The sequence below is a fragment of the Lepidochelys kempii genome, chromosome 7 (genome assembly GCF_965140265.1).
Source record: "Lepidochelys kempii isolate rLepKem1 chromosome 7, rLepKem1.hap2, whole genome shotgun sequence".
In the NCBI taxonomy this organism is placed as follows: Eukaryota; Metazoa; Chordata; order Testudines; family Cheloniidae; genus Lepidochelys; species Lepidochelys kempii.
Window position 1 is genome coordinate 59,216,627 of NC_133262.1, and position 18,218 is coordinate 59,234,844.

General features: G+C 49.5%; 2 protein-coding genes across 16 annotated transcripts in view; one reads left to right on the plus strand and one right to left on the minus strand.

The window, feature by feature from the left end:
* The window catches only part of ARHGAP22 (Rho GTPase activating protein 22), a 237,433-nt gene extending 237,024 nt beyond the window's left edge, over nt 1-409 (minus strand). Inside the window, exon 1 of one of the 2 annotated variants that reach the window (XM_073353053.1) lies at nt 132-409. In XM_073353053.1, coding sequence (XP_073209154.1) covers nt 132-165 — 34 coding nt within the window. In that variant the 5' untranslated portion in view covers nt 166-409. The remainder of the gene's footprint in view (nt 1-131) is intronic. The other variant, XM_073353054.1, reaches the window with a different exon arrangement.
* Nucleotides 410-4,644: 4,235 nt separating this feature from the next.
* WDFY4 (WDFY family member 4) overlaps nt 4,645-18,218 on the plus strand; it is a 247,143-nt gene continuing 233,569 nt past the window's right edge. For 11 of the 14 annotated variants that reach the window (XM_073353060.1, XM_073353065.1, XM_073353066.1 and 8 more), the window contains exon 1: nt 17,629-17,692. In XM_073353060.1, the coding sequence (XP_073209161.1) occupies nt 17,647-17,692 (46 nt within the window). In that variant the 5' untranslated portion in view covers nt 17,629-17,646. Of the gene's footprint in view, nt 4,705-12,038; nt 12,120-17,318; nt 17,499-17,628; nt 17,693-18,218 lie in introns of those variants that run through there. The other 3 variants (XM_073353062.1, XM_073353061.1, XM_073353064.1) reach the window with 3 other exon arrangements.

The following is an 18,218-nucleotide window of genomic DNA, read 5'->3' on the forward strand; positions in this document are numbered from 1 at the left end:
TAATAAAAAGTTTCCTTCTTGTGCTGATTTGGAACAACCCCCCTCCTCCCCCACCTCCCACCCATCCCCACACACCTGGGTGTATTTTTCAGGGAGCAAATCCCAAGATATAGAAGAGATCCTGTACTCACCTCTCCTGGCCTGCCTTATCTTGGGACTCAACATATTCCTGGTTCCAGCGTCACCTTCCTCGCAGCCTTCAGCATGCTGTCATCCTCCTTCCCAGCCTCCTCACCCTGTTGCAGCTCATCACAGCACAGCCTGTCCTGCCGGTAGCAGCCTCTCCCCAGCCTGCTCTGCACTGAAGATCTACTTCCCTGCACTCCCAGTACTGGCTCGGGAGCGAAGCCTTGCATTTGGCTAAATAAACCTTAATGCATTATTTATCCAGCCCAGAATTAATTCCCATCCAAACTAGCCATTAAGTGCCTCAGTAATTACTGTCGATAAATCACTAGAGCCAGAGACACAAGGCTGGACCTGGCTCCTTCTCCTAATTGGACATGCATCAGTGTTATTAATACGTCCCTAATAGGGAGTCCAAGCAGAGTCCCTTGCAGTATTTTTCTCTGGCTGCGTTGAACAGAAGCTTTGATTTGACAAGAATCAGATCAAGAGTTGAACCTGCTCGAGCCAGAGAGAAAAGGGCACAAAGACCACGGCAGTGTATAGCTCGCAGCTCTGATAAGGTTGCACATTAGGAGAAATAATAAGTGCACTGGTCCACAGGGAAGTGGCATGCTGGGTTGCTTACTGAGTAATGCATTCAGAGAGCACACAGGCTGAATCAGAGCTGGGTTTGTATTTCAGAGCGAGAGACACACCGGCATCGCTGAAGGCAAGGCAATTATTGCGGGGAAGAAAAAAATCCCTCTTCCGGCATTCATAGGTTTGCAGGTTGGGCGCTGTGGAATGTCATCATTCCCTCTTAGCACAGGGGCACGCGGTCATTTTTTAAAGCTGCCTCCCCTCCTGCTGAAAAGGGAAAAGCCGGGAATCAGCAATTACAGGGGAAGGACAAAGAGATGATGTAACAGTGAAAAACCGTTAACTGGAGGGGAATCTAATCTGTCCTGCTAACTGAGATGCATCCTGCACGCTGCTGCTATTAGCATAGTCCTGCCTCTCCCTTTCCCTCTCCCTGCAGGTCCCTGGTGTAGAAGGTCCCTCTGCCACAGGGAAAGGGATGTAGCTATTTTGCTGGCAAGGGGCACACCCTCCCTGCAGTGCTCTGCACTGCTAAGTAGCACTTATGAAGAGTAAATTTATGTGCTAAAAGCACTGCATGAAGCATCCTCTTTCTCTGGGCGACAGTAATACCTTGGATCCTGAATGCTGCGCGTGCCATCTTGGCATCTCCCCACAGCTAATGAGCTTATCAGAGCCCTAGCACAAGCCAAAACCCGGCTGCCCCAAGGCTACGTGGGGGAGCCTCAGCAGAGCCCAGGCTGTGCTCTGGACGCACCTTGGACCTGATACCTGCTAGACACCGCAGAAGGAGGGCCGGCCATGGGCCATGGAGAGACAACAGGGCAACAAAGAACCTGTCCAAAAAGACAGGGGCATGGCCCGGGCACTCATCTGGGATGTGAGAGACCCAGGCTTGAATCCCTGCTTTGGAGCAAAGACTTGAACCCAGGTCTGCCACATGCCAGGTGGGCACCCTACCTGCTGGGCTGGAGATTTAATTATTTCTACAAAGTGGAACAGCTTCAACAACGGACCTAGAGAGACCCCACCCAGGATACCCCATGGTCCTGCGCTTGGGGCACTCCCCTGGGATGTGACAGACCAGGATTCCAGTCCCTGCTCCAAATCAGACAGAGCCAGGATGTGAACCTGAGTCTCCTATATCCCAGGGGAGAGCCCTACTCACTGGGCTGTTGTCTACTGCAGGGTCTTGTTCCTGGGTTTATCACTGGCAAGGGCTGAGCTAGCCGAGGTGCCTAATTCCAGGAAAGGGTTCGTGGCTGAGAATCCCCACCAGAAAGAAGTGCCTGTCATGGGAGTGTTGGCCAGGCGCTCCAGGCCCAGGTCAACGGGATTTAGGCACAACTCCCCATTCAGCTTGCTGGCTCTTAAGAATTTCTTTCTTCAGCGCTAACTCTCCCCACACATTGTGTGGGGAGTCTGGGACCTAATATGACACTCAGAATTCCCCTAGTAGTAGGGGGACCAGAGGTCCAGATTTTATAGGGACAGTTCCAATATTTGGGGCTTTTTCTTATATAGGCGCCAATTACCCCCACCCCCTGTCCTGATTTTTCACACTTGCTATTTGGTCACCCTACCTAGGGGTGAGGTGTTGCAATGCTGAGTGCAGCAGAGCAGTGCCCAAGTATCTTTGTGAATCTGGCCCCAGGTGCACAGATTTACTCAGCTTGGGCCCAATCCTACAGGAGACCCTTTGCCTCTTGAGTGGTGCTGAGCATCCCTTCAACTCCCTGGCTGCAGTGAGAGCTGGCAGTGCTCTGCATCTCTCTGGAACTGTGCTGGATCATGCCACTTGCAAGCACTTAGGGCTAGGAGCTGGAGGCCCGGTGTAAATCTGCAGTATTGAGTGCAAGGGAGCTATCCTGGATTTACACAGGTGTAACTGAGGACCGAATTTAACCCAATGGGACTGGAAGTTTTGTGGATAGGCCAAATGCGCAATTTGGTGCAACCCCCACCCATTTGGTCTCCCTGCAAATTTTGCCTGTACAAGTATGAGTCAGCACTGGGCTCTGTATAAAGTAACAAAACTTGTGTTTTCATTGACCAATCCTCTTAGCAAGCGCTCTGCCCATAGGTGGGCTATGAGGGATGAGAAGTCTTCAGAAGGATCACAGTTCAGGCAAGCTTGGCTTTGCTGCCCTTACTCCTGACTCATGCAGCAACGAGGTCCACAGCACTGGAAATCTCCTAAAAGTCTGTTCCTTTCTCAGCATTGCTTCCAGTCAGGCTGAACAGTGCGAGAACTGCCTTTCTGGTGGCTTTTAAGCCCATCAGCTTCTGCCCGAAAGCAGGAGGTACAGAAGCGCGGGAAATAAAACACAACAAGGAATCATGTTAAATGAACCTCTAACCTCACGAGAAACTCAGGGATCGTAACACCTCCAGGCCACTTAATGTGAGAACACGACCTTCTCCTCTTCTGCTAGAAAGGGAAACACAGGTGAGGGCTGGAACAGGCCGTTGCCAGCTGGAAGAGAAAGAGGGATGCAGTCAGCCAACAACTACTAGCTAAAAAATGGCCTCTTTAAGGTTACAGCTGCTTTGCTCCGCCCAGTTTAAAGGGCTAACTGCAGAAAGGCAAGCTGGGAAAAAAGGTCCTATAAAGAGGGAATCCTGCAATGAGGAGAGTTAGAAGGAATCAGTTGCTAGGAAAGGTCCTTCTAGGGAATGTTTAGCCTGCTCTCTTGGCAGCATTTTTTATTTGGCTGGGCCTCCAAAGATGTCCAAAGTGATCATACCACTGAGTGCACACTAGAGTGTAGAAGAGACCAGCTGTAGGCTGGAATGTGCACAATTTAAGGGAAGGAAAGTAGTAACAGTGATCTGGGGTCCAACCCAGGTGTTCTTTGCTATGGCCTGGATGCAATGACTTTTTAAATCAGCAGCTACTTCAGCAAGGGGAGTGTAAAGACACCGTTATAACAGCTTCAACTGCCAGTACCAGCACCTGCATCAGCTGTTGGGAAGTGCAGCATACATACAGAGAAATTAGATAAACACATAAATACTCTTGCTGGAGGGTTGCAAAATAGCACTGCTTTATTTCAGAGACTTCAGAATGATAACACCAGAAAACAGAGAGAGACAAAGCAGGCTGCTCCCTGAAACAGCAAGACAAAGCTCACCCCACTGGCTGTTGGCTGACTGTGATCGCAGGCTTCCCTACAGAGCCCTCTCACCACAGGTTTCTCAACCAGTGGGTCACACCCCAAAATTAGGTCACCTGCATGTATCAAAGCGTTCTGTGGAAGGCATAGGGTTGCAGATCCCATCCCGCAATTCACCCCACAATGGCAGTTCTGTTTCCGCAATACTGGCTGGGCTTATTTCCCTGCTCCGGGTGCTGTGACCTGGTGCATGGGGTCACAGCGCCACTCACGTCTGGCCCAGATGCCCCTCTGTCTGGATGATGGGGGGCATGGTCGGGCCAATTTTGTGTAAGTAGCACTGCAACTCCATGCGTCAGGTTGCAGTGCCACTCACACAAACTTAGTCTGGCTGGTTCCCCTGTCAGGGGCTAAACCTGAGCAGCGCTGTGACCCTGGTGGTGGCAATGCCCGGACAGAGGAGCCCCACTTGGACAGTGCCGCAGGCCAGGAGCGGTCACTACGGTACACGCAGTGTGCTTATTTAGTACTTATTACTGTAGTGAGGGACATGGCCTCCCTCCTGGACGGAGGGACAGCCACAAGGCTCTCCTCCTCCGCCTGGTGGACAGAGCTGGGACGCCTACACCCGCCCTGCCCGAAGCAGAGGGGCAGGACAGGAACCAGAAGTATAAAGGACAGCCCTCCAGCTCAGTTACAGAGGAGCTGCTGGAGGAGAAGGAGTCTCTCACCCGCTGCTGGAGCTTGGACCCGGCAGCAACTGTTGCAGCGCCCGAGATCTGGAGGAACTGCCAGAGCTGCCGGTCACCGGAGACCTCGAGGAGTTGCTGGGGCTGCCATTAGCCATTTACTCCAGCAAGAAAGACGACGACGGATCCAGGTAACCCCCTTGAATGGGAGTGTAGGAAGTAGCCTTGGGGAGCTGAATATCGTTCAGCTGTGTTGCTGACTGACAGCCGGCCAGCGTGTTGCAGCTGGATTTCCCCACTGACCCAGCCACTGTTAGAGTCCTGGAATGGGACGTAGCGGAGTCAATGGGACTGTGTTCCCCTACTCCTGCCATCTCACCACGGGGGGTGGGGGGAGCAGCCTCCCCACCACAGGCCAAGAATCATAGAATATCAGGATTGGAAGAGACCTCAGGAGGTCATCTAGTCCAATCCCCTGCTCAAAGCAGGATCAACACCAACTAAATCATCCCAGCCAGGGGTTTGTCAAGCCGGGCCTTAAAAATCTCTAAGGATGGAGAGTTCACCACCTCCCTAGGTAACCCATTCCAGTGCTTCACCACCCACCTAGTGAAATAGAAGCCTGCGTTTGTTGGCAGTCTGTCAGACCCAGGACCCCTCACTGTTTTTGCCCCACCCTGTGTGAGGGCCTGGGCTTTAAGGCTTGTTATTGCTTGGTCCTGAGTACAAGTCCGAGCGTCCTGACTTTGCTGCCCAGCCCTGTTTGAGAGCCTGGGCAAATAGACTGGTTACTGCATTGTCCCAAGTACAGGCCAGCACTTTGGGACTTTGCTGCCTGCCCTGTTCGAGGTCCTGGGCTAATAGATTCCTTATTTGCTCTGTCCTGAATACTGGCCAGGGCCACCTAACTGCTTGCTGCCTTGCTTGCTAATTCCTCCCTGAATTGTGCTCTTCCAGAGGCCTTATAGCGCGGGGGTACAGCCTCCCACCCAGATGGACGGAGGGACAGCCGTGACCGCCTTACAGTTACGTTAATGTGTACATTATGTTGTGGGTAAGACCTATTTAGTAAGACAGATTGTTTTGCACTAAAGCTACTCACTGGGTCGCGACAGCCCATCAAGATTTACAAATGGGTCCTAAGCCCCAAAAGGTTGAGAACTGCTGCTCTAGCTTGCAAGCAGGACTTGGACCTCTCCCTTTCTACTCTCAAAGTGCTAGCTTGCAATTCTAGCCCAGTCCTCAATACACCGCAATCATTGCTCCCACTAAGAGAAAGTACGACAGTGACTGTTCAAATCCTGCACAGTTGCTGTTACTGTAGGACACTGGCACATTCATCTAAAGGGCTGAGAGATGGAAAGCAGGGGTGCCGGAACAGGGGGAGCCATGGGGCCCTGGCCCCCTCACTTTTTACTAGCTGTAAGGGCAAGTGGAGGGTGGAGGGGAGGGGCCTTGTGGGGAAGGGGTGGTGTGGGGGCAGGGCCTTGGGGGCAAGGGGCAGCGCTGGGGTGGTGAGGCCACGGTTCAGGCGCCCCCCCACTTTTAGGGACCTTCCGCCACTCCTGATGGAAAGCTGTGTATAAACTTCCCTGAACTACACAACAACTAGAGAGGATGCTCTCCCCTCTGCCTCCCCTGCAAATGTTAAAATAAAGGCCTAGATATTCAAAGGTATTGATTTCAATGGCTGTTAGGTGCCTATATACCTTTGAGGATTTGAACCTACATGTCTATTAACTACTGATTTATGGCAGAGGAAAGTCATGGCCTTTGACACTTCTGTAGTGTACCATTCATAGCAGCTAGTCGCAGCTCTTGGCAGAACAAACATAACCAAGGAAGGTTGTGTGGACTAGTGGTTAGAGCACAGGAGTAAAGTTGGGAGACAAGTGCTCTAGACCTGAGGCCACTGACTTGGTATGCTCACTAGCCAGCCCTTTCCCCTGTACCCCGTCCACCTGGGTAAAGTGCTTTGCAAGCCTGGGACAGGGGATGCTGTAGCAATGCAGAGGGTGTTGTAGCTGTAACACTCGCCAAACACGAGTCAGCAGCTGGCACCAGTTCTGGTGGTTCTAGGCTACAGAACATCTCGGGCACTTTGGAAGGGAGAGCATGTGGGCCAGTGTTGCTGCTCAGTTCCTGTTTCGAGGGCTGAGTGGAGCTATCCTTCCCTAGGCTGCACACGCAGAATGCTGCTGCTAGCCAATAACTGCAAAGGATGTCTTCCTCCTCCTCAGCTTCTGCTTCCACATGCTAGCCAAGGACATGTTGTAAATAGGTGATTTATATAGTCTTACTCAGCAACAGAGATGGAGCTGGGCCAAAGCCCAGGATCTGCTCACTCTGGGGGGGGTGAAATGCTCATCTGATTTTTGTAGCAGAACCTGCTGTTCTTGATTGTAACCGGTTAGTCTCTCCCTCTAGGAGCCAGGGGGCCAGGCCCCATTTGACTATCAGACCCAGCTGGGAAGGGGTCGGATAATTCCTATAAGACTGAGAGAGCTTGAAGGGCCTGAACAGACTATAAGTGAGGGGGTTAGTCCTTCCTGGGCTGGGGTTCAAGGTCCAAAGAAGCAGCAAGACCTTTGGAGGTAGCCAGCAGAGCAGTGGCAACAGCACCATCTTTCACAATGGAAGCTACAGGGCTGGCGTAACCATGCCTGCGGGAACTGTGGGGCTTTTCTTGCTGGAGAAGGCTGGACCAACATTGTGGTATGAACGGCTCGAGGGACTTGTAATGGGTTTCTGGGATTTGAGTCTCCAGGTCAAAGAGTCACGTTCAGATCAGGTAACTAACAACCAAAAGCTGCTTCTGTGTGAAGGCCTCTTGGTCAAGCGTGGCATGATTTGTGGTTTAGGGTGAGGTAGTCATTGGCTTATTTCCTGGAGGAGCCATTGCCTTTGTGAGAGTGCAGCGTGGCGGTCTGTATGAAATGGGCTGGCTGGGTTCAAGCCACTTCGCAACCGACTCTAATCAGTCCTCTTTGTTGGTCGCCTCAGCAGAGGGACCAAGGAACAGGTGGACTGTGGTGAGTGTTTTCCCCCCCCACCCCATTGTCCCCTGGGTCACACCAGCTGCTGTTGCAGGCTGAAGAAGGCTACACGGTTGCTCTAGACCTGTTTTGGAGATAACTAAGAGGTCATTAGTCTCCAGAGTGTTCCTCAGCACAAGGCTCTCTTTGCAAAATGTACACTGTACAAATAAGCTCTAGTCCAGGGATAACCCTGTGACCAATCTGTAGTGTAACCGATGCCTTGTGATAAACTGTAAGCTACAAAGCACTTTGTAGAAGCTCATGCTTGGGTAAGCAGCACTGGTTTGTAGAGGAGCCATTCAAAGCAGTGACCATACCTAGGTTGAGGAGGGTCTGGGCTACATGAGTGGAAGATACCGTAGGATTTCATCAGTCCAGATTCTGGGAGGTTGAGGGAGAATTTAAGTGATTGCCCATGAGAATTGGGGACAGAGTCTTGCATTTTTGCAAAGCTTGGTAGTCTCTGGGTGTGACAGACCTGCTGCAGTTGCTATTACTCCTCATCTAGACAGGCGTCATTGTGTTAACCCGAGTGGGCCGCTCTGATTTCAAGGAGGACATGAGTAATTTCGGATAGCTCAGTAGGGGGGAGGGATAGCTCAGTGGTTTGAGCATTGGCCTGCTAAACCCAGGGTTGTGAATTCAATCCTTGAGGGGACCATTTAGGCATCTGGGGCAAAAATTGGGGAGGAAAATTTGAGCAGGGGGTTGAACTAGATGACCTCCTGAGGTCCCTTCCAACCCTGATGTTCTATGATTCTATGATCAGGTGAGACAGTTCAGTCCAGCTCAGGCTGCGGGAGCAGCTCATCTAGCAGAAATCACGTTGATGGAGAGTCTGAGACATGAAAACTTAGATCAGTGACTTTAATTCATTCGCTGCTCTGCCAACTTGATGAGAATAATGACAGCAATGTATTCCTTAGTCCGCCTTTGCAGTGTCTCAGGGATCAACCACCACAGAAAGCAGCAGTTCTAGCATTAATCTGGACAGTCAGTTATCCTGTATGTGTCAGCCGGGCGCCTGGATGAAATGGGGTCCTCATTTTAGAGAGCAGCCACAGAAGTGTGTGGTTTAAAACTGAAAAGCAGCATCCCTGGAATGGAATTTGTTTTCTTCTAGCAGCAATAGCCAAAGCATCTGCACAATTCAGAGAGCGTGGGCCGGGGCTGGCGATCTCTGGAGCAGCTACTATCCTGCTGTCTCAAGGAAACATACAGTCATTTGGGCACATCTGATTCAGAGTGAACCTGGGGGTGGGAAATGAGAGCTGGCTGGTGAACAAATTGAGCCAACAATTGCAAAGCTGGTTTCATTTCAAACTGTTCCATTTTTTGTTCATTTAAAAAAGATTCATCAACATTTTTAGCAGTGAAATTACTGAGATTTTTCCTTTAACGAAATCCCTACAGCACTGGACTGGGACTCAGGAGACCTCGGTTCTGTTCCTGGCCTGGCCACTGCCCTGCTGCAAATCATTAGCCCTCCCTGTGCCTCAGTTTCCCTATCTGTATAATGGGGATAAAGATACTGACCTCCTTTGTAAAATGCTTTGAGAGCTACTGCTGAAAAGCGCTCAATAAGAGCAGGCTAGGCGCTGAGTAAGCACAAAAGTTGGTTAACCTGTCATTGAAAGTTTGAGCCAAACCATTATTCACTATGTCATGAGGTATTTTCACCATTTTGAGGGGATAATGTCAATTTTTTGGACAAAAATTTCATTTTGGTGGAGAGGCCTTTTTTATGAATACACTCTTTGTCTGGAAAAATTCTGATCAGCCATAGGACAAACAGTCTTGGAATTCCAGTGATCAACAGCTTCAGTGCGGCATTGTGAAACATGTTTTCAAAACAACAAACAACTCCATTCCTTAAGGTTAATTAAAAGGAATTGTGGTGGGTTGGGGCAGTCTTGCTCCTAGCTCCCCACCATACTTCTGGGGGTGCTCCCATGGTTGCTTATCACAGATCCATTGCAAGGAGGAGTTCACTTAAACATGAATCATGCTCACCTCTCTCTCCTACGGGGGTCTACCCTTCCTCCCTCCAGCAGGGAGATTTTTTCTAAGGCTCACCAGAGCTTTCCATCCAGCTGGTGATGAGTGCTGGGCTCTCAGTCATGTGACATATGGAACAGCCATGTTGCAGTCATGTCTCATTTGTATTGGTTGCTGTTTGTTTACAACACTCAGTCCCACAGTAAGTAGGAGGATATATCAAAAACGAATATACCCATTTTTAACAGTAAGGGAGACTATTGGAAGAAAGTGCCAAAGGAAGCAGTGGATTCTCCATTGTTTGGTGTCTTCCAATCAAGCCTGTATAGTGTCCTGAAAGATGCTTTTGTTAAACACCAGTGATTGGGCTTAACCCAGGGGTAACTGGGTGATATTGTCTGGACTTTAAGCTTTATGAAAAGAGCCACAACTGGCTGTTTTTTGGACCAGACCAGAGCTTCAGGAAAGTTTAGTTCTGGGTCCAAACTTCAGTCTTTATCATTAGCCAAACCTCAGGCTCCAAATCCCTCTGTACTATGAAGATGTTTCAATCTGAAGTTACTAGCCCAGACCTATTAGTCTAAAAATAAAAACAGAGCCCTTGAATAATTAAACTTAAAAGGACCTGTTTAAAAAAAAGAGCGAATGTGTCTCTAGGGTAAGAACAGTGCTTGCCATTTGCGCAGATTGTACCCAGTGTAATGCTTAAATACATGTTTGCATCTTATCACTGCAGTTGGCTGGCAGCAACCCTGACTCAAGAAATGATTCTGCCCAGAGTCTCAAGGATAGAATAAGCTTTTCAGCTCCTGCTAGCTCCTGAGGGTGGTGTTTTCCTTAAAATAATTGATTGACTGAGCATCCCAACTTTCCTTTAAAAAGTACGTTTCTAGCCCTCGTGGTTGCAGAGAAAAGCTTGAAAACATGATTCTGAAGGCAAATAAACAGAGCTCCCAATGTATTTGGCTTAAGAATCATGATTTCAGAAATAGCTCATGATCTTAGGTACAGGGGGCTGATTTATGATGCAACAATGAACTGCACCCCAGTAACTATGCAAGGGCTAACCCATTCAGAGCAAGGCAGACCTTGTCAGGATTTCTGTCCTGGCGCCACCTGGTGGCACCCAGATAAAATGGCACCCAGCACAGCATGCAGGGATTGCTCAGGGTGCATTTACCTGTGTGCGCTGAGCCCAGCTCAGGACAGGAGCTGCTGAGGTGTGTATAGCTCCTTAGGAACACTGAGGGGTGAAGGCAGGCAACTGCGCTGGCATCAGGTCAGGAGGGTGGCTGGAGGGTCTGATGAAGGAAGTGGCAGCATCTCCAGTTCTACTTTTTGCTCAGCATGGAGGGAAACGCTGCAATGGGGGTCACTGTCCATTGCTCAGGTGTTGGTGTAGCTGCCACTAATTCCAGGAGGGGGACCAAGATAGCAACTGTCTCCCTCACTGCAGCGAGGGCTTCCCGTTGTGGTGGCTCGCTGAGCTCTGTGCTTGCTGGTCAATGCCCTTTGCTTGGCCGGCCACTCATGCTCTGTGCTGGCTGCTGCTGAAAGTTCTGCCCCTATGGGAAACTGAGCTGGGGTGTCCTGCCCTAGTCATGCAGGGAGTCTGGCAGAGCTGGGGCTTCATTAATACAGGTGGTGGAGGATACTGAAAAGTCAGGAGTGATTAAAGGCAGGGGATTATAATGGAGACAATTTGGCCACTTAGGCTATAGTGGCAGTTATTAATGCTCTAGCCATCCCCCCGTCCTGGAGCTTCCCAGCACCAGGGAGGAAAGGCTACTCAATGGAAGGGGCTTCAGCCAGGACTGTGTATCCTTCAGGTGATACATAGTTTACCTGTCTGGCCACTAGGTGTCAGGATTGCTCAAGATAAATGGAGCGAAAAGCTGGCTGGCCAGAATGTAACAACCCAGGCCAGAATTTAAATGGTTCTTGACCCACAATTGGGGTCAGATTGCAAATGAATCCAGCCTTGTGGGGAGGGGTGTTGAGTTGTTTGGAAAATCTGCCCCTCAGTGCCATACTTGGAGCTGGGGGGCACTGGGCACTTTTGAAAATCTAGCCTCTGATTAGCATCTAACTGGGAGCTGAGCTTTCTGGAAACCCTAGCAAACGCAATGACCCTCCTGTTCAAAGTGCTCTTGAAAAGGGGTGGCTGCTGGCAGCCCAGTCCTCCCAACCCCATGTGTTCATAAATCACAAGTCAGGCCCCCAAAATCAGGAGATTGAAAAATAATAATAAACGTTGGGTTTCTTTGTCTTCTGGTGTCTGAGCCCTCATGGCACACTGGGGTTACCTTGTTAAGCTTCTCTCTGCAGCCAGAATGGCTAAAAACTTATTCATTTACTTCAGTGCAAACTGAGATTCTCATCTAATTCTGTAACTCCAGGAGCTGGGGCTTTAAGGAAAGCACCAAGTGTTGTGAGATAAAATTGCAAGAGTTGGCAATGCTGCTGGGCTGCCTGCCCCTCCCCCGCAAATCCTATCAGTGTGCCTGGGGCAGGGAGGTTAGACAGCATTTGAAAAGGAATGGCTGAAGCTCACAAGCTAGTGGTTTCAGGTGAGACTGATTTCCAGGTGGTGTGGGGGATTGATGGTTTTGATGAAATGTCGGGGGGGTTTCTTGAGTTCAAGCCAATGTCTGAACCCTCAATATCGGAGTCACTCATTAATTCCTCTGCGGGGTCTCAGGTATCGTGAATCTTTAACCCAGCTGCACCTGTCACCAAATAAGGGCAATTGAACAAGTCCACGCTGTGATCTCACAGAGGATTTTGTGATACAGTAACTCCTCACTTATCGTGGTCCTGGTTAATGTTGTTGCATTGCTGATCAATTAGAGAACATGCTTGTTTAAAGTTATAAGGGAGCGTTGCACAACGTTGTTTGGCAGCTGCCTGCTTTGTCCACGGCTTGCAGGAAGAGCAGCCCGTTGGAGCTAGCTGGTGGGGGCTTGGAACCAGGGTGGACCGGCAGCCCCCCATCAGCTCCCCTAAGTTCCCTGTGTGGCAGCCACTCAGCAGGCTATCAATTGCCCTGCAGTTCAGCTGTCCCTCCCTGCACTGCCCTGTGCTGCTCCTGCCCTCTGCCTTAGAGCTGCTCCCAGGAGCCTCCTGCTTGCTGGGGAAGGGGGGGGGAGAGGGGTGCTAATGTCAGGGTGTCCCCCTGCTCCTACCCCCCACTCCTTTACCCCATCTCCTCAGAGCTGGGGGAATGGAGGGGGAACAGGATAGGGCTCAGGATGGAGGGAGCTTGCTGGCGCAACTTGCTGATCTACTTAAAAAGGCAGCGTACTTAGAGTGGGGTCAGCATACTTAAAGGGGCAATTTACATTAATTCTTATGGGGAAATTGGATTTGCTTAACGTCATTTTGCTTAAAGTAGCATTTTTCAGGAACATACCTACAATGTTAAGTGAGGAGTTACTGTCGATGTTTGAACCAGTCGGCTATATTATGTACTTTAGTCGCCTTTGGAGCAGGGGGCACTGCAGTATTAGCCCTCTAGTACAACTTTGCCTTGAGACAGTTCAGGGAAAATCTCTCTTTTTCTCAGTGTAAATGCCTACAAAACTATGAGCTGTGTGAGAAGTGCAGCCAAAATTATTGTTCAAGTAATGAAACACCAACAGGTTGTGGGAAAGAATTTCTTTAATTTTGTGAGCGACCAAGAGAACAGCTCAACCTGTGCTAACAGGAAATAACCTCCCATGCCAGACCTGTGTGTAAACCTTAGGGAGGGTTCTGGAACCCAACTCCCAGAGCAGAGCACCCCTCAACCTTTAGATCTTTGCATCATGTCAGCAAAACCCCTTTCTCTCACTGAGTGGCAACTATAAAATCCTTGGTTTCAGAGTAACAGCCGTGTTAGTCTGTATTCGCAAAAAGAAAAGGAGGACTTGTGGCACCTTAGAGTACAGCTCAAGCTGTAGCTCATGAAAGCTCATGCTCAAATAAATTGGTTAGTCTCTAAGGTGCCACAAGTACTCCTTTTCTTTTTTTTTATAAAATCCTTGACAAACCAGTCATGCCCAGGGGCAAGCTGGCTGGAAAATGGCAAGTATGCTTTGACAAGTTTGAATGTTCAGAGTTTTCTGACAGAAAAGCAAAAACTGATTATTTGGGGCTGTTCCCTTCTCTCCCTTCCCTGCACCCTACGATGCCCCTGGGGGGAAAAAAGGGTGTGTGTGTGTGTGTGGGGGGGGAGGGTGGAGTTAAAAAAGGAAGGAAACCAAACTCAAATATTTAAATTTTGTTTCTGTTGAAAAGTTGTTTTATTTTAAAGAAAAGTTTGTTTTAGAAAAGAGGCCTGGCTTCTCAAAGTCCTGCAGGTTAGAAGCCTAACCGCTTTTGAGGATTTGGGCCAAAAGAGAATTTTGAGTGGAGCATTCTAACGAAGTCTACTCTTGGGCCCTCTCGATGGTGCCTAAAACTCAATTTCTTTCTCACGGGCAGGGCTGTTCTCTAGTGACGTTCCGCCCCAGTGCAGAAGCAAACGTTGTGGAACTGTTGGTTAGGCAGATGAAGGCGTTCCACCTGGGCAGTCCTGGCAGCTGCACTAGAAGTTGCCATGGCCATGTTTGCTTTGATGGCCAGGGGTAGAGTGGCTAGCTCTGCAGGGTAGTGTCCTTCTGGGACACCTGTTTTTAAATTCACTGTAAGTGTCCTTTCAGAGGAAACATGCAGCCATTGAGAGCATCAAGCTGGGGGAAAGGAAATGGCAGCTAGCTTGTAAGGATGGCTAAGTGATTGCAAGGCAGGGAGAAGAGACCAGGGTTGGTTAGAATATAAAGGGGCAGGGGTTCTCTCCAATTCTCAGCATCATGCTGCCTCATGCCTGGCTTTGCCCATCCAGTTGGAAGTAGGATGCAGTCTCTGTATAACTGATTGCTTATTTCAGGCAGATCAGCTGTTAGCTTTCTTTGCTGGCTTCATATAACCACACAGGGCCTGCTTTTTGAAATGTGCTGAGCAGAGCAGGCCCCCAAAAGTCTTCTGAGGGTAAGCCAGCCTGAGGATGCCTGGCCGTGCAGGGATCAAGGTTTTTGTCCCAGGAATGCTCTTCAGTTGATCTTGAGTGACCTTCTGGTCAGTTCTGGGAGAGGCCTTCCCTTAATGCAAATGAGTCTGGTGCTCCTTGGCTAATGTGGCCTCTGTCAGTATCCCTTTCCTGTGAGGTGCAGGCCAGACTGGCAACGACTTGATCTGTTCTGCTGTTCACCCACCAAGACGCTAGGGATTCAGGAGATGGCTATAGAGCCCACCAGCTGCTTCTGTGCTGGTCGGGTCCTTGTCCCATTCTGATGTCAACGGAATGTTGGGTACAGCCAGCAATTTATGTCGCACGGTGCTGTGATGGGGGTGTGGGCTCTAACAGAGCAGGGGACTGGACTGGATGGAGGCCAGGACTCCTTGGTCCTGTCCTTGCCTCTGCAGGTGTCTTTGGGTCAGTATCAACCTCATTGTTCCACAGCTTATCCATAAGACTAAATGGCACCGAAATCTGACTCGGAATCATGTCCGGCTCTCGGGACCCAATCTTGCGCTCCCTATTGAGGTCCGGCACCCATGGACATAACTGGGGATTCTGCCTGGGGAAGGCACTCAGGGCTGGGTCCTCTTCTCTCCGGTTCACAAAGCTGACCACTTCCGTTACATGCCGACTTCCTATACACCCTGATGGAGTTAGGCATTGACCTTGCTAAAGCAATGGGGATTATTGCCGTAGATGTCCCAGTGGAGACGAGGGCTAGGCACTGCACAAACACACTGTGTGAGATCGTCCTGCTCCCAGTCTAAACAGATGCAGGTGAGAGAGGATTATGACCCCCATTTTACAGATGTGGGAACGGAGGCAAAGGGATGATAGATGACATACTTAGGGTCGGGGGCTCTGGGCCACAGCTAGGAGCTGAACCCCAAGGTCAGGCCCATGTCTGAGCTGCAAACTTATCCTTCCTCCCTTGTGCAATTTTTACTCCTTGATCACAGCTGTTCTGCTGCAGTGATGTGGGGATGATGTGAGAGGCCCAGGGGTGCTTTGGCCTCTATGCAAAATGAAGAGAAAAATGGGGTGGCTTCTACACTCTGGCTTTCAGCGAGGGAGATTTTCTCCCAGCTCCCCAAAGCACAGACCTCTTCGCCAGGCCCTGTTGCTCCCGGAGGTCATGGCAACACCAGGCGAGGGCTTCCCTCTGGGATAGGAGAAAACAGTCTGAGAAGAACAGGTCCCTGATCACATGGCTGCAGCCAACAGCAACAGACCATTTTCGGCTCTGGTTTAAGTTGACTGAAAAGGGGAAATATAAGCGCAAATGGTAACATTCAGGCTTGTCTCAGAGCGAGGCAAGAGGCATGTTTTGTGAAATTCTCTCCTGGGCCGTGCAAACTCTTTCTCTCTGCCTGAGCGTCATCCCCTCTGACTTGTACTTTACCTGTCTGGCTTTGTGCTGACTGGGGTTTAGAAGGAATTAGCCAACAGCCTAATGCAGCCTAGTTTGTGGAGCTTGCCCCTTCCAAACCCTGATTTGCCCAAGGCCTATATCTGTCTGTGGGGCCTGACATGGAATCTGTTTTCTCTCAGGCTCCATTGGTGCAGTACTGGTTGCTTTAGAGCTACAGGGCTGGATTAATCTCTGGACTAACCTGCACTGGCCTTACACAAGGGAGGAACTTGGCCTACAATGTGTTGCTGCTGGCTCAATCACTGCCTTCCCCCTTGGTAACTGCACTCACACATGCAGCGAGGAGAACGTGCTGTGCACCAGGCATACTGCTGTGTGGAAATGGAGCTGCCAGTGGCTGAGGAGAAGAGGAAAATCCTAGGCTCTCTCCTGTTAAATCAGCTGTGCCCCAGACACCAAGTCCTTTCCGTACAGTACCATGAGGGCGTGTTGCTTTGGAAACATCAGGAGTGTTACATCTACTTTGCCCTGGCTTTGCTGGAAGAGGGAGGAGTTTTAACAAGGACATCTTTCCTCCCAGTTATTTTTCAGGCATTTGAGTTAAATAAGTGTTAACAAAAATCAAAAGGATCTAAACACCCTGCATAAAATCCCTTTCCCTCCTCAATTAATCAGGTTTCACTTGCTTGATATCTCTGATGCCATAATCCTAGTTCTCTAGTTGACCACAAAATCTGCTGGGTAGAACAGACTAGAAAATACCTGAATTTCTAATGTTAAAAAATAAATACATAAAATAAATGGCAAGCTTTAAAACTAAAGAAAAATCCATCCAGGCCTGTTGTTATAATGAAAGGGAGTCGGGGGGGAGGCAAAACCCCTTTGTTTTTTTTTTATTCCTAGGTGGGTCACCAAGTCCAGTTGTGTCATCAATGCAGTTTATGTTGTCAGCTTCATAAAGCCACCGAGCAACCCCCTTGTTAGCAAGCTCAGTGGGGAGGCCAAAGACTCAACAGCATTTAGAGGTGACCTCTCCAGATCAGAGGCACTCTGGTGAGGGAAGCTCCTGCTGCTTCTTGCCCATGTCCTGTGGATGGAGAGAGAGGGCTTCAGTCTCCGGGGCTATCAAGCCAGCACCTTGCCCTAGCAATTCAGCAAACCGTCAAGAAAACACCATTTATTTGTTAATATTGGAGCAAGGAAACTCCCTGATGTATGGGGCCAGAAAGAAGCCCAGCTCCCTGGCAGCTCTATACACCAGCTGAGCTGCTCTGAGTCATATGAGCTGGTTTGAGTGCCTCTTGGCTCCAGTAGCTTGTGGTTCATTTTGTGCTTCTCCACTTCTGCTTTCCCCAGGAAATAAGCACAGCAGCTAACCAAGTGATTCACAGTGGAAAGTTTAAAGAGTAGAGTGGGAGCTGTTGAATGCTTTAGGATGCCTGGCAGGACAACTGTGTCACAGACAAAAGAAGAAAAGCCGGTTTTCCTGGATATAGCAACTGCTAGCTTTGGAAGTCGCTGAACCTGCATGCCCAGGTATGTCACCTGCTTTTCAGATTTGCTTTGAAATTGGAAGTGACGGGTTCACTGCTCTAGCAAAGCAGGTGGTGTCTGTCGTATTGACCAAACACTTTGTTTTGGCAGAGTCACTTTTAAATGGGAGAGGCTTTTGTGAAAGTTCAGCATGGTGTTGGGCTGTCGGGAGAGAGTGGAACAGCAGGGATACACACGTGAGTCTGTGTTCTCTGTTCTAGGGACAGCAAAGGGATTATAGGTGCAGAATGTATCAGCTGCTGTTGTTAACAGAGTTATTTGATTTGCTGTAATTGCCTCCAACTCTCATATACTTCTGTTTTTGTGTGATTTATGTTGAGCTGGCTTCCATTCTACTCTTCTTGAGGGTCTTTCTCGGAGATTAGTTTTTATCGTTAGGCTGCCTGTGGGTAACTAGCAGCTTCCAATGTTCTACTTAGCATCAGGGAACAATATTTCACTGACGGCTGGACTGCACCTTACAAGTGCAATTCCTCACTGCATTATCCCCTATGCTACTCCGACTGACTCTAACAGGTGTGCAGGGTATATTAATCAATGTAGAATCTGACCTGACAAGGTGATTGCAAGCTCTCTCTTTCCCGCCCCACCCCGCCCCAGGGGAATGAACGAAAGCAGGCCAAACCTTAACATTCCATAACAAAGTTTTTGTTGTGCACGGAAAGGCTGTCCAAAGCAAAGCAAACAGAGAAGCCCTTAAGA